At 45.4% G+C, this 15,303-nt stretch overlaps 2 protein-coding genes across 2 annotated transcripts in view; one reads left to right on the top strand and one right to left on the bottom strand.

The window, feature by feature from the left end:
• Positions 1–13,673, top strand: part of LOC309638472 (IQ domain-containing protein F2-like) — a 144,134-nt gene extending 130,461 nt beyond the window's left edge. The window contains exons 5-6 of the transcript XR_014251129.1: positions 1,435–1,541; positions 7,555–13,673. The gene's annotated coding sequence lies outside the window, so the exon portion shown is untranslated. The remainder of the gene's footprint in view (positions 1–1,434; positions 1,542–7,554) is intronic.
• On the bottom strand, positions 1,536–7,359 carry LOC309638146 (IQ domain-containing protein F5-like). The gene is made up of 3 exons (XM_082413757.1): positions 4,681–7,359; positions 3,921–3,971; positions 1,536–3,340 (listed from the first exon to the last, which is right to left on the bottom strand). The coding sequence occupies exons 1-3, from the start codon at positions 4,755–4,757 to the stop codon at positions 2,839–2,841; spliced, it is 630 nt and encodes a 209-aa protein (XP_082269883.1). The 5' UTR covers positions 4,758–7,359; the 3' UTR covers positions 1,536–2,838.
• Positions 13,674–15,303: the final 1,630 nt, after the last annotated feature.

The raw sequence follows: 15,303 nt of genomic DNA on the forward strand, positions 1-15,303 counted from the left end.
CCACCAGCAGTGTATACAAGGATTCCCTTATCTCCACACCCTTGCCAACACTTGTTATCATTTGTCTTTTTGATAATAGCCATTCTAACAGGTGTGAGGTTATATCACATGTGGTTTTGACTTGCATTTCCATTATTAGTGGTGTTGAGTAATTTTTCATCTACCTGTTGGCCATTTGTATGTCTTCTTTGGAAAAATGTCTAAAATGTCTGAATAGACATTTTTCCAAAGAAGACATACAAATGGCCAACAGGTAGATGAAAAATTACTGGCCATTTTTTAATTAGGTTTGGTTTTGTTGTTGTTGTTATTGTTTGTTTTTGTTTTTCTTCATTATTGGATTATATGAATTCCTTGTATATTTTGGCAATTAACCCCTTATCAGACACATGTTTTACAAATATTTTCTCTTGTGCTGTAGGGTGTTTTTTTATATTGCTGATTGTTTCCTTTGCTGTGCAGAAGTTTTTAATTTGCTGTAGTCTCACTTGTTTATTTTTGCTTTTGTTGCCTGTGCTTTTGAGGTCATATCCAAAAAAATCATTGCCAAGACCAATGTCAAGCAGTTTTTCCCTTGTTTTCTTCTAGGAGTTTTGTGGTTTTAGGTCTTGCACTTAAGTCTTTGATCCACTTTAAGTTGATTTTTGCATGTGGTGTAAGGGAAGGGCCCAATTTCATTCTTTTGCATGTGGATATACAGTTTTCCCACCAGTTGTTGAAGAGACCATTCTTTACCAATTGTATATTCTCAGCTCCCTTGTCAAATATTAATTCACCCTACATATATGTATGTGTTTATTACTGGGCTGTCAATTCTGTCCAGTTGGTCTGTGTCTGTTTTTATGTCAGTTCCATACTGTTCTGATTATTATAGGTTTGTAATATATTTTGTAGTCAGGAAGTGTGATTCCTCCAGCTTTGTTCTTTGTTTCTCAAGAATACTTTGGGTACTTAGGGTCTTTTACAGTTATATACAAATTTTAGGAATTTTTCCATTTCCGTGAAAAATGCCATTGGAATTATGATAGGGTTTACACTGAATCTATAGATTGCTTTGGCTGGTAAGGATATTTTAACAATGCTAACTTTTCTGAACCCTGAACATGGGATATCTTTCCATTTATTTGTATCTTCTTCAATTTCTTTAGATTTCAATGTATATATCTTTCACCTCCTTGGTTAAATTTATTCCTAGGTATTTTATTGTTTTTGATGCTGTTGTAAATGAGACTTTTTAAAATTCCTTTTTTCAGATAGGTTATTTTTATTATATAGAAATGCAACTGATTTTTGTATGTTGATTTTATATCCTGCAACTTTACTGAATTTGTTTATTAGTTCAAACAGTTTATTGGTAGAGTCTTTAGGGTCTAATTGAAGGCATCATTCCAGAAACTTGGACAGTAAACTGTCATTAATTTTGGTTAATTTCAGCTTTTATGGTGCTGGCTATCCATCCCTGACACCCTAGCCCCCAGCGCTATTCCAGGAAGCCGTGAATGAGTTCTGGAGAAATTTGTATGAAGCTTGCAGAATCCAAGGTGAGCAATAAAGAATCTGTCCTTCAAATATTAGGGATCTGTGCTCATTTTGCTGATGACTGCTTGTGATCACAGAGGTGCAGAAACAGAGGCAAGGGCCATTGTTGCAATCCGCACCACAACTGTTGCAACACCCTCCCCTTCCAGCTGAAGTGGCTTACAGGGGATTTAAAGAGATGGAACCTCTCCTTCCTCCCCCACCCCTTTTCTCTTTTTCCCTTTTTGGGAGCCAGACACTTAAAGACTAGGACACTTAAAAGTAACCACATATACAGGGGAATTTACAAAGTCACCATGTATGCCCAGGGAAAGGTGGAGGCCCAGAAAAGACCAGAGAAGACCTTAAGTTTACACCTATACAGATCCCCAGCACAGAGACACCCTACAACGAACCAACAACAACAGCAAAAACAGCAAAATCAGGGAAAGAGTGAAAAATTGACCTCTAGAATAACCACATTATGAGATTCAAATGTCCAATCCTCAACAACAACAAAAAAAATTACAAAGCATACAAAGAAAGAGGAAAATTATGGCCCATTCAAAGGAAAATAGTAAATCAACAGAAACTGTCCCTGAGAAAGACAAGATGGTGGACTTAATGTAAAAATACTCTAAAACAACTAAACCTTGAAGACCTTATGTTAAGTGAAATAAGTCAGTCATAAAAGGACAAATATTGTATGATTCCACTCATACAAGGCATTTAGAGTAATCGAATTCATAGAGACAGAAAATAGAATAGTGGTTGCCAGAGGCTGGGGAAGGGGAGAATGAAGAATTATTGTTCTATGTGTACAGAGTTTCAATTTTGCAAGATAAATGAAGTTCTGGAGATGGATGGTGGTGATAGTTGCACAACAATTTGAATATGCTTAATGTTTCTGAGCTGTTTACTCAAAAATGGTTAAAATGGTAAATTTTATGTTATGTGTATTTACCACATTTTTTAAAGACTTTGGGGAAAAGAGCAAAAGATGACACAGGACTTCACGTTGCACAACTACATCGGGGCACCATTTACATAGACCACACTGTGAAGGAGTCTCCCTGGAGCTGGAAGACTTAACAGCCCTGCAACCCCAACTCTCCTACCCATGGCAGACATTGCTAATCAATCACAGGCCCTGCTCACAGAGCACCAGACTCTCAGAATCCTCCACACTGGACCCCAGGCAACCCCTGCCACTTCCTTAGAGCTGATTTATGAGATGCCAAGTATTTGCCATCATTAACTCAATGACCTCCTTGAAGTATGTCTGACAAAGAGCTGGGGACACAGATATAGCAGACCTGGTCATTCCTTTATTGGAAGGGATATGCAGTGTTGTACTCTACAAGCTTGCGAGCCCAAAGAGATTTCAAGTTGAAGATTCAGTTGGTTTTCTTTGAGGTCGTAATGGCCCTGAATAAAGCCACGGGTGTGGCAACTATGCCAACGCCAATAGACCTGAATGATGCGGACTGCGTGGAGCAAACGGCAGTAACGAAGGCGGATGCACCACATGCGGAACCAGGATTGTAGCTTGACAGCTGCCCATTCTTGCCGCGCGTAGAATTCTAGGGACGTCCGCCGCCTCTTCTCTTGCAGCTTCACCAGCTTCTGTTTCCACCAGCATTGAATGATCCACACTCTGAGAGCCGCGAGCAGCAGATTCCTGCGCACCAAGGTGCCCCGCCACCAGGCTTGGATGAAAACAGCCGCTTTCTGTTCTTCCGTCATCATGATTCTTACTTTGGGGCCTTGCAAGAGAAAACAGGGAATACTTAAGAAACTCATACAGGGACTTCCCTGGTGGCTCAGTAGTTAAGAATCCGCTTGCCAATGCAGGGGACATGGGTTTGAGCCCTGGTCTGGGAAGATCCCACGTGCCGTGGAGCAACTAAGCCCCTGCACCACAACTACTGAGCCTGCGTTCTAGAGCCCGCGAGCCACAACTACTGAGCCCGAGTGCCACAACTACTGAAGCCTGCATGCCTAGAGCCCTTGCTCCGCAACATGAGAAGCCACCACAATGAGAAGCCCGTGCACCACAACAAAGAGTAGCCCCCACTCGCCCCAACTAGAGAAAGCCTGCGGACAGCAACAAAGACCCAATGCAGCCAAAAATAAATAAATAAATAGATTTATTAAAAAAGAAAGAAAGAAACATACATTTCGGCCCTAAGGTGTGGCAGGAGAGCTGTTGTGGGCAGCAGCTGGACCTCAGAGATCAAGTAAGTGTCCTGCTTCCGCACACATGCGCGCACACACAAAGATACATGTGCACACATGCGCGCACGCACACAGGATCCAGTCTTCCTGTACCTTGGCCTTTGCATTCCCCAAACACAATCCCCACTTTGTAGCTCTCAACCGTGTGTGGTCTGGGTTCAAACCCTTTGCGCTTCTCCTTGGCACACACCTTGGCTAGACTCACAGCTCTCAGCCTAAGGAGAAAATAGGGGGAAAGGACAGCCAAGGAGGAGTGGATCCCTGTTCATTTCCTGCTCTGTGTATGGTGGCCATTCATCCCAGTTTGCCTGGCACACCCTGGGTTTATGCCTGTTGTCCTGGTATAATTTTGATGTGTCTCTTTCACTCCCTGAAGCATTTCTCTTTGGACAATAAGTTGCATGGTCACAGACCTTTGGGTCACTCCACTGGACCACAAGGGTCAGAGATGTCACAAGTCAAGGCTCTCCCCAACACAGTACAGCCTGGATCCATCTACCCAGGGAGGGGTGGGAAGGCAGAGGCAGTGGTGTGGGTAGGGAGTTGGAGGTGGAGTCCCTTGCTCTCCTCTTCTTTGCTCCTTCAAGCTCTCTTCTATCAATGCGACTTCATCATTATCTTTGATTATAATTTGGAAGGTTTGCTGTCCTTATCAGAGTTTAGAGAGAAAAACATGAAAGTAAGGGTGGTCTCCCCACCACCGGGTGCCAAGTCAACCACACACTAGGCTTCCTGGACTTTCCTGGGATCTCAAACATGAGAAGGGATCCCCTCCTGAGGAAACTATGGGAAATGTACTGCCCTCCAGAAAGCTTGGGTAAATCTGACTGTCTCTTATAAAACATTAAATGCCCATGGCCTTGGGGGGATGGTCAAATCCCCTCAGGTCTACACTCTACTAAATTACCCATGGTTAGGGTCTAGATGTTCCCATCGCTCTCAAGTCTGTTCTCCTTCAGCCACTGCTCTGGCAAGAAGAGAAGAGGAGGGGAGAGAGTCATGATGTCATAAGGGCACCTATGACTCAGGCACCAGGATGACTCCCAATAGCTGAGCCCCTTCTAAGGAAAACCTAGAGGACCTGTCCTTTCTTTCCTATGTAAATGGCTACAAAGAAGAATACCCCAAATACTGACCCATTGACACAAATGTGTATAGTGATACTCATTAAAGCCTGGCTGGTATTCATTAAAGGGATTTCAATTCATTTATTTTATTGAAGTATAATTGATTTACAATGTTGTGTTAATTTCTGCTGTACAGCAAAGTGATTCAGTTATATATATATATTCTTTTTCATATTCTTTTCCATTGTGGTTTATCACAGGTTATAGACTATCCTGTGCTACACAGCAGGACCTTGTTGTTTATCCATTCTATATATAGTAGTTTGCATCTGCTGATTCCAAACTCCCAGTCCATCTCTCCCCCACTGCCCCCTCTTGACAACCACAAGTCTGTTATCTATGTGAGTCTGTTTCTGTTTCATCGATAAGTTCATTTTTGTCATATTTTAGATTCCACATGTAAGTGATACCATATGGTGTTTATCTTTCTTTCTGACTTACTTTACTTAGTATGATGGATTTCAATTCATTTAAATAATGGTATACCAAATTACAATTAGAAGGAATGGGTGTGCTCTCTATCTACTAATATAGAAGCATGTACAAGATTTAGCAAGATTAGCAAGTTCATCAAATCAAGATCAACTAAATATAAGCATAGATTTACACACATGTCTTATAAAGTCATTATTTTAAAAGGCGGTGGAAATTCGGAAGATATCCACAAAAATTAACAATGATCATCTCTGATGAGGATATCAGAGTTGGGGGAACAGAGTAAACTCCCTTGCTGTGGCTAAACCTCCTATGTCTTGCCTATCTGTAAGTCACCTAGTTATCAGGCCCCTGGGAGAGCAAGACCCACACAGGCCAGAAAGCCCATAAGCCCCCAGGACCAGCCCAGGACCCCCATCTCAGGCTCAAGTGGACTTAAGCACTCTCCTATCTTCTTCCCCTGAGGCCTCAAGGTCACAGTGAGGAGATGGGTGAAGGTCAGCCACTGCACAAGCAGGACCCCACCTCTGCCTGCTCCTGGCCTCTGAAAACCCACCGGGCTATCGTGAGGCCCTGGTCCCCTCTCAGGGTCGCAGCCCCAGGGGTCACTGAGAAATGCATTTGCAATGTGTAGAATGAGTATGGAGGAAGTCAGTGTGGGGCTAGGGGAAGAGCAGATGTAGAGAAGAGGAGGAGGCCATTTAAGGCTGGAGGGGGGTGTCAATGTGAAGTTAATGGGATGGGGGAGTGGAAAGGATAAGAGTAAATTGGAGAATGGGGAAATAGTGGAGTACAATGCATGGGACAGTGAAGGTACAAGAAGCACCTGTTTGAAGATAAAGGTGTTTGGCCAGGCCCCTGGGAGACCCACATCTGTTTAATGCCCCCATTAGTCTGGCTCCAGAGTCTAGTCCCTAGTCACCATTGTCCCTGCTGTCCCTGGTAATAATCATGGAGTGATGACATTCATCCCACTTCACAGATGAGTAGACTGAGGTGCAGAGACTTTACATGGCTTAGTCTGATCTCACAACAGATTAGGGAGGATGCCAGGGACTGGGGTGTTGGTGGATGTGGCGACCCTAGGGGCAGGGAGGGTGCTGAGGCTTTGAATGCCACCAGGACCTGCTCGGACTGAAGCCAGTGGGAAGGGAGGAACCTCCCCGGGGGCTAAGGAACAGAGGGGTGACACCATCCAAGGGAATTTTTTGTGGGTATGCTGGCCAAGGGGCCTGGGGTGAGCATGATGGGGTGCATCTCCTGGGGCTAGAGTAAGGGACACAGGGAACAAAATACAAGCACCCCTCATGATCACTGTGGGTGACCCACAGAAGTACCAGCATTCTGGGGTCTCCCTATTCTCCCACCCCACCCCCACCATTCTCTGCCACCTCTACCAGAATTTCCCCCTAGAGGTTCTCAGTAGACCCCTTCAGGGAGGGACAGAAAGAAGAAAGGAGGGGTCAGTGAGGGTGTCAATGGGATCAGCCCTCTGAATATGCTCCCAGCCCCAGAGCCTGCAGGGGAAGGAAAGCAGGTCTGCTGGGAGTGGCCTGTGCTGAGAGAGCCCTTCCCTATCAGCCCCTGCCTGGGTCATTTCTTTGGCCTCCACCCCCACACTACAGCTAGGTTACCCTTGAATGCAGACCCCACCACAGCTGTCTTCCTGGCAGCCCTTAACAGAGTGACTTGGTAGGTCTGCACCCTGAGAAATCCCAAACCCCCTTATAGATCTCCACTATGGTCCTCATTGGATCCTACTGTAGTCACCTGTTTACTGACCAGCCTCTTTCCTCACTGGTTCCTAGAGGACAGAGCCTGAGCCGCTTTCACGTTTGTGACCCCAGAGGCTGCACAATATCAGGACGTAGTAGGTTAAAAATAATTGTTCATTGAATGAGTAATAAATGGATGAATGAATGGACTCCACCCCTAGCCCACTCCTCTGGAGACCCAAAGGCCTCAGGGCCTGCAACCCTTCTCTTCATGACTAGGGACAGATCCTGCCATGCCCTGCCTTGTCCGCTCTGCTTGGGGTGGGCTGAAAATCCCCAGGTCTGAGACGAGGAGCCTAGAGAGTTTGGGGGCTAGGAGAGAAGGGTAACACTGGGAAAGCCTGGAAGAGAGAAAGGGAGAAAACTGGAGGCGGGGCAGGGGGCACATGGGGACTTGGGGGCTGAGAGAGAAATGTAGAGAGAAGGGCAGAAGAAACTGAGACAGAATGTGACTTTTTCAGGTGATACCCAGTGGCAGCCCTGAATCCTCAGGCTCTCCCCACTAAACAGTCTTGTTGCTGCTCTCTTCTGTCCACGAATGTCCACTGTCCCTGTGAGGAGGTCCTGACAGGTGGATTCTGAGAATGAATACAAAACCCCTTAGTGGCCCAGCTTGGATTCTTGCTCCAGGGCTGTGGGTGGGATGGTTGCCCACAAAAGACTCTTCTTCTTCTTAGTGGTCCCCAGCCCAACTCTGACCTCACCATGGCGTTTAAGACCTGGAGCCACAACAGAACCCCTGAGTGTACCTCAATGAGAGAGAGGCCCTGGTCCAAGAGACACATTTGCTTTCACCCTGGGCCTCAGATCTGGGAGTTCTGTAGGGTCTCCATATTGCTTGTTTAGGGTATTGTGGGGTTGGGGAAGTTCAAGACTGGATAATCCTGTGTGGCTGGCGTAATTCAACTCATAACACCAATGATAAGTCATTAGCTATAGGCTTCCCCTTAGGAAAGGACATGCCTTGGTCAAATCCCTTCCCTATGGCCAAAGGCAATTCCTAGTACGGGACATAGCAGTGACCCAGCAGTAGCCAGTATTCCCAGTAGCTGTGGGATGAGTCATCAGCTAAGAAGAGTGGATCTACTACGTCCACATATTCACTACAGCCCACCCCTTCATGTCACTCACATATACTTGCTTCCCATAGCAAGCTTTTACCATTTAAAAATAGCTTCTTCAGGATTCATGTAGGTCTTTTCTCCTGGGAAAACTTAAAAGAGAAGGGTCAGAGAGACAAACTTCAGTTTATTCTGAGGCCATTACTCACACTCCTCTCCCCCTTCCTCTACCACCCTTTCTAAATTCCTTTCACCTTTGACTAGCATTTCTGCTGGTCTAGGCAGTTTGCCTGAAGGGAAGCAGCAATTCAGACCCTCATCCTTGAGGCACCTGGTTCTCTGCTTAGCATGTACTTCTCAGGCCATGATTGTGTTCATCTACCATTATACCTGGGCAGCAAAGCAACAAGACATCTTCCAGTGAATCACCCAAGCAGCACTCATAGTCTTCCCTGCTCCCATAGTGTAGCAGCAGGCCCTTCACCTTCTCCTCATGATATCAGGGTTAATTATCCCTGCCAGAGTGGTGACCCCTTTCATCGCCTGCTTAACTCTTGGCAAAAGGAGTCAAGTGACCAGATCACAGCTGTAGCTTTAAGTTTAGTGGGACTCTTACAGTGACCCCTGATGTGTGCCTTCCAACTCTAGAAACTAGAACCTCCAGTGACATGGAGCCTGAAGGTGCAGGGACAGAAAACACAAACACCCAAGCATGTAACTAGAAGGGGTGGTCACAGGTGCAGTACCATTTCCACCCATTGGTTCTGAGACACGTACATTGTACCTACTGGGGACTCAGAACCATGTAATGGACATTGATTTAGGGCTTGGGTTGGCAAACTACAGCCTGTGGGCTACACCCAGCCCACTGTTTTTGTACATCCTGCAAAGAATGGTTTTTACATTTTTCAGTGGTTGAAAAAACTCAAAATAATAATATTTCATGACACATGAAAATTATATGAAATTCAAATTTCAGTGTTCATAAATAAAATTTTATTGGAACACAGCCATGTTTACTTGTTGATATCTTGGCTATAGCCACGTGTACACTACAATGACAGATTTGAATAGTTGTGACAGACTATATGTGGCACTCATCACTTCCCACTGCTGCTCAGCACACAACAAATTGCAGTGGTACAGTTATAACTGAATGGTGTTTTGAGTACCACACATATTGCTGTGCTGTGACTTATTTTTTATTACCAGTACATATCCATAATGTCAAAACAATGGAAAAAGGAGAAAAGTGGACTTTAAGTATCGCACTTTTAAGAAAATGGCAAAGCATTGTGCTCATTATGCAATGACGCTATATAGCTGTGCTAAAAGAATATAATATTGGGACTTCCCTGGTGGCGCAGTGGTTAAGAATCTGCCTGCCAATGCAGGGGACATTTAAATTTAAAAAGATTTAAATGGCGTATCTCATCACAGCAGAATTTCTCCACAAAAATAAAAAAAATGAAAATGAGGCTGCAAGCAAAGTACGTTTCCAACTTGCTCATTTGTTAGCCAAGCAAGAAAAGATGTTTACTAATGATGAATTAATTAAATCAAGTTTAATTGCAGCAGCTGAAAAAAATGTGTCCGGAGAAAATAAATTTAACTGTTAGCCTTTCAATGAGAATAGCTGCTCCAAGAGTTGAAGACATTGGGAACAAAATCAAAAGTCAATTAAAGACAGGGCAAATGACTTCAAGTGGATTTCCTTGGCTCTTAACGAGTTGACAGATGGTACCAGTACAGTTCAGCTGTTGTTCATTGAAGGGGTAAATGCCAAGTTTGAAGACTGAAGAATTGAGTTCTATGAATAGTCTGCATGAAACAAATACAGTTGAGAGTATTTGTTAAAGTTAAGAAAACACTAATTCAGTACAACCTGAAGTGGAATCTGCTAAGATGTTATAAAAATGATAGTGGTGAAAATATGTGTGGAGCAGGGGAAAAAAGGCTTTGTTGAACAAATTTACAACGTTTATGAAAATATAAAGTGCTTAAAGCCTGTATTTATTCATTTTATTATTCATCACTAGGTACTCTGTGGAAAATATTTGAATCTATCGTGTTACTGAACCAGTAATGTCAATGATAAATTTCACTTGCCACTATTGACAACCATCATTGGTTCCATGAATTTTGGTCAGAAATAGAAGCTGAATATTCTGACTTATCAACCGCACAGCAGTTCTATGGCTTAGCAGTGATAAAGTTTTATTGAGGACTTTTAAGCTCAGGGTCAAGATTGAAATTTTTCTGAGCAAGAAAAACTGCCTTAAACTACTATTATCAAACACTGAATGGCAGGGACTTCCCTGGTGGCACAGTGGTTAGGAATCCGCCTGCCAATGCAGGGGAAACGGGTTCGAGCCCTGGTCTGGGAAGATCCCACATGCCGTGGAGCAGCTCAGCCCGTGCGCCACAACTACTGAGCCCGCGTGCCACAACTGCTGAAGCCTGCGTGCCTAGAGCCCATGCTCTGCAACAAGAGAAGCCACCACAGTGAGAAGCCCATGCACCGCAACAAAGAGTAGCCCCCTGTTCGCCGCAACTAGAGAAAACCCACGTGCAGCAACGAAGACCTAACGCAACCAAAAATAAATAAAATTTTTTTTAAAAAATCCTGAATGGCATTGGAAATGAGCTTTTGCTGCAGTCTTCATGTTTTTTAATGAATTAAACCTGAAATTAATGAGCAAAGCAATGTTTTATGTGAAACTTATACTGAAGTAAAGTCATTTTGGCAAATAATTTTATTTATTATTTTAAGATTATTTTATTTTTATTTTATTTTATTTTATTAAAAAATTTTTAAAATTTATTTATTTTTGGCTGCATTGGGTATTCGTTGCTGTGCTCGGGCTTTCTCTAGTTGTGGCGAGCAGGGGGCTACTCTTTGTTGCGGTGCACGGGCTTCTTACTGCGGTGGCTTCTCTTGTTGTGGAGCATGGGCTGTAGGCACGCAGGTTTCAGCAGTTGTGGCACACGGGCTCAGTAGTTGTGGCGCACGGGCTGAGCTGCTCCACGGCATGTGGGATCTTCCCAGACCAGGGCTCGAACCCGTTTCCCCTGCATTGGCAGGCGGATTCCTAACCACTGCACCACCAAGGAAGCCCCTGGACAAATAATTTTAAATCATAAGTAATGTCAAGCTGCTTTATGCACTTCCTGAGCTGTCAAAAGTTAAAACAAGAAGCAAGATAACCATTCTCATACAAATTTTCAGTGGATATATTCTCTGAGTTCAAACTAGAGTTCCAGCAGCAAGCACTTTCAGACTTCCATGTAAGTACAAGAGGAGTTTCCGTATTTCTAAACTTTTTTATCTAAGCAATTGAGGAACAACCACCTGAATTTCAGTTGTAAGTAATTAATCTGCAATGTAATGACATGCTTAAAGGCAAATATCAAGAAAAGAATCTCATAGAAGTCTACAAATATCTTCCAAGTGATGACTAGTCTCGATTATAATCCTATGCTCAGGAATTTATATCAGTATTTGGCGGTGCCAGATATTTCACTTCATACCTATGTGAATGAAAAGACATTTTCAGAGATGACATTGTAAATTTTCATTACAGACAAGCATTAACAGATAAACATTTGCAATTGATTTTGATGGTAGGGAACACTAACTTTTGGTCTTCTTAATTGGGCTAAACATTATTCTCCTCCCACCCTGACTGCCAATTTTTAAGGTTTGTGGGTGTGACCCCTCTTTCCTTGTTTTGTTGCTGAGGCTGAATTTTTATGCTACTTGACATTGACACTGAAAGATAAGGATCATTAGCCCCACTTCACAGCTCAGGAAACTGGGGCTCAGAGAGGGAAAATGACATGTCTGCAGCCACACAGCAGTGAGTGGGGAAGCCAGGGTTGGTGTGACCTAGCTTGGTCTGGCTCCAAAGTCCTTGCTCTTTACTCTGAGACACTGAACACAAGAGAGAGAAGCAAGGAGAGAGGAGACAGAAGTCCTTCAGAGCAAGAGCGAGAGACTAGGACCTGAGTGAGACAGGGCAGGACACAGAAGGACAAAGCAAGAAAGACAGAGCTCAAGCCCTAGTGCAAGACAGAGAGCTGGAGCATGAGATCTCTGGGCAATGTGAGCTGAGGGACCAACTTGCCAGGGCAGAGGAGATGGAGCTGGGCTGGACATAGGGCTTCTGAGTTTGCAGCTTTGATGGGGAATAACCCAAGACCTCAGACCCCTCTCTCTGCAGGAAACCATGGAACAGCAGTGCCCAGATGGGCAGAAGGACAGCCTAACCTTGACCTCTTAATTGGCCCTTTATCATCACTTAGGCGCCAGTCTCACCCCAGGTGGCAGCTTTTCACAAGAAGGGACTGTCAGAGGTCTCAGCTCCACCTGGATCAATTCTTGCAGAGACTGGGGAGAGGGAGAGGGAGACACAACTGATGGCTTCTCAGCTCTAGGTCTGTGATAGCCTAGGGGATGACACTCACCAGAAGGTTTAGCTAGAAGCGGGTTGCCTTCTTTCCCCACCTCCACACCTGTGGAACCTCCCACACCAACCAGGTCTGGAGGGGAATGAGTCCTAGCCTGCATTCGGGGTCAGAGAGTGAGGGACAGAGTTTGAGGTAGGAGTGAGGACAGGGGCTATGCAGTCTAACCATTTTCAGTTTGGAGCTCAGACTCTGACTTGGAGGTCAAGTATGAAGATATAGCAGGGAGCTGTTGGAGGTCACTGAAAGGATGTGACCGCCAGCTGGACTCACAAGCTGGACCCAGACAATTAGATGCCCCTCACCCCCTCCCCTGTCCTTGGAATGTATGTTCTGCCTGCCATTCCCACAGTGGGAGGCATTTTCAGGGATGCAGCCTTGAGAGAGTAATGTGTTCTCGAGAACATCTGGACGGTATATGTGGCTGAACCTCATTAAGGCCTCTATATAAACTTTCAAGAGTCTGGCAAGCAAGTACGGAGATCTACTTGTCTGTGGCCGCCCAAGACAAGTCTTGTAAATAAGTCCCCTTGCTTACTAAACCTGCCACCTACTAATCTGGTGTAATCTGCCTCTTTCTTCAGTCTTTTCTTGCCCTCCATGTACAGGGGCCAGTTTAAGAACCAACAGGAGCCAGGATCAAGAGCTTGGGGTGGGTGTGCCCCTCTCAGCCATGGGGGTGGGAGATCACGCCCAGAGCAACGAGACCTGGTGAGTGAATTCCTGGCAAAAGTGCTGCTGTGCGCAACAACCCCACCCCTGCCCCAGGCTTCCATTATACACAGCCTTGGGGAGAGGCACCATTTCCATAGACTGAACATGAGTGATGCTCCCTGAGTTGGCAACATGGCAGATCTGTACCCCCAACTTTCCTACCTATGTCAGACATTGCTAATCAATCACAGTCTCTGCTCAGTCTGAACAGTGGCTCAAAATTCTCCTCCTCAGACAACCACTGCCAATTCCTCAGAGCTAGCATATGAGATGCTAACTATTTGCCATCATTGGCCCTGACCTCCTGGATCTTATCAAGCAGAGAGAGGCTGGGGAAAGACCACTTCACTGCTTTATTGGAAGGAGAATACACTCTGTCACAATGCAAGGCCCTGAGCCCAGCAAGACCTCGAGTTCGAGATGCAGCTGGTTGGCCGTGACTCTGTAGTGGCCCTTGGTGAAACCCTGGGAAGCGCAGGATTGGCATCTCCAGTAGGCCTGGATGATGCGGGCAGCGTTGAGCAAACGGCAGTAGCGCCAACGGATGCGCCACATGCGGACCCAGGACTGCAGCCTGACTGCCGCCCACTCCTTCCGTGTAAAGTTCTCCAGAGCTGTCCGCCGCCTATTCTCAAGCAGCTTCACCAGCTTATGCCTCCACCAGCCCTGAATGATCCACACCCTGAAAGCCACGTACAGCAGTGTGCTACGCACCAGGGTGCCCCGCCACCAGGCCTGGATCTTTCCTACTTCTGGATTACTGATGGGAGGCCTATTTTGGGTTCTTGGGATCTAACAAGAAAAAAGACGAGACATTTGGAGGATATTCCCCACCCACTTCAGCCCCAGGTTGCGCCAGGAAGGGACCCTGATGCCCTATCAACAATCACCCCTTCTTCTGAACCTCAGGAGCACTGGGCAAGGCACTGGCTAGAACCAGAAGACCAGGTAGGTGTCCTTTCTCTGCCCCCCTCTGGTTAATGGACATGGATACATCACATTGACCTCTGAATCTCAGCGCTCCCATCTGTAGAATGGTAGTATATCTGTCCTGGCTACGCAGTTTTATATGGGTCAAGTTGGCCAGCCTAGAGCAAGAATACCGTGATCAAAGGGTTATCATAGTCCACCTGAGCCTGTCCACCTGACCAGGATCCACGATCCTTCCCTTCAGACCCCGCCCACCTACTGGAGAAGTGGCTTCCTCTGCTAATCCTGCCCTTTCATCCCTGACTGCAGCTCCAATCCACAACCTGCTCTCTTCCTCTGTGATATCATAGAGTTAAAAGTTCCCACATCCCATAAAATTCTACCTCTCTTATCTCTTCCCCATCTTCACTCCTCTTGACTTTCAAACTTTAAATCTTAATTAGCAAGCAAACATACATGCACACGCTCAAACACACACACACACCATTGATTAAGCCCAGCTTCCCATATGTTGGCCATTCCATTCCACAAACACGACTCCCACATTCCCACCCCCAGCCCCGTGTCATCTGGTGGGGGGATCATACTGCTCTGGATATCTTATTAGCATCATCTACTCCCTTTGTTGCAGCTATGTTCTCTTGTTTAGCCTAGAAAAAAATGGGGAAAGAGGACAGACAAGAATGAGTTTATTCCTGTTCTTAGCTCTGGAACATACAAAAGACACTGGCCACAAGCATTAGGACACAAAGACCAGAGACATCCAAGTCCAGGCTCCTCCTACCTCTGCCTTCTCTAAGTTCGGTGATGGTGCTGGCGGTAAAGATTTCAAGATCAGCTCCTCATTCTGCTGAGGCTCATTTTTAGTGTGTTCATTAATTGTTTTGGGCTGGTCCTTCTCCTGCAATCAGCAGTTAGGGGAAAGGCAAGAGGGAGGCTGCTCTCCCTCCCTCTCCATTAAGTAGCCCACACATCCCCAGCGTACAGGGCTTCCCAGAGTATTCAGATGTCAGGGCGATCCCCTCATCCCGAGAGATT

Source organism: Balaenoptera physalus (genome assembly GCF_965194825.1).
Source record: "Balaenoptera physalus genome assembly, chromosome: 11".
Taxonomy (NCBI): Eukaryota; Metazoa; Chordata; class Mammalia; order Artiodactyla; family Balaenopteridae; genus Balaenoptera; species Balaenoptera physalus.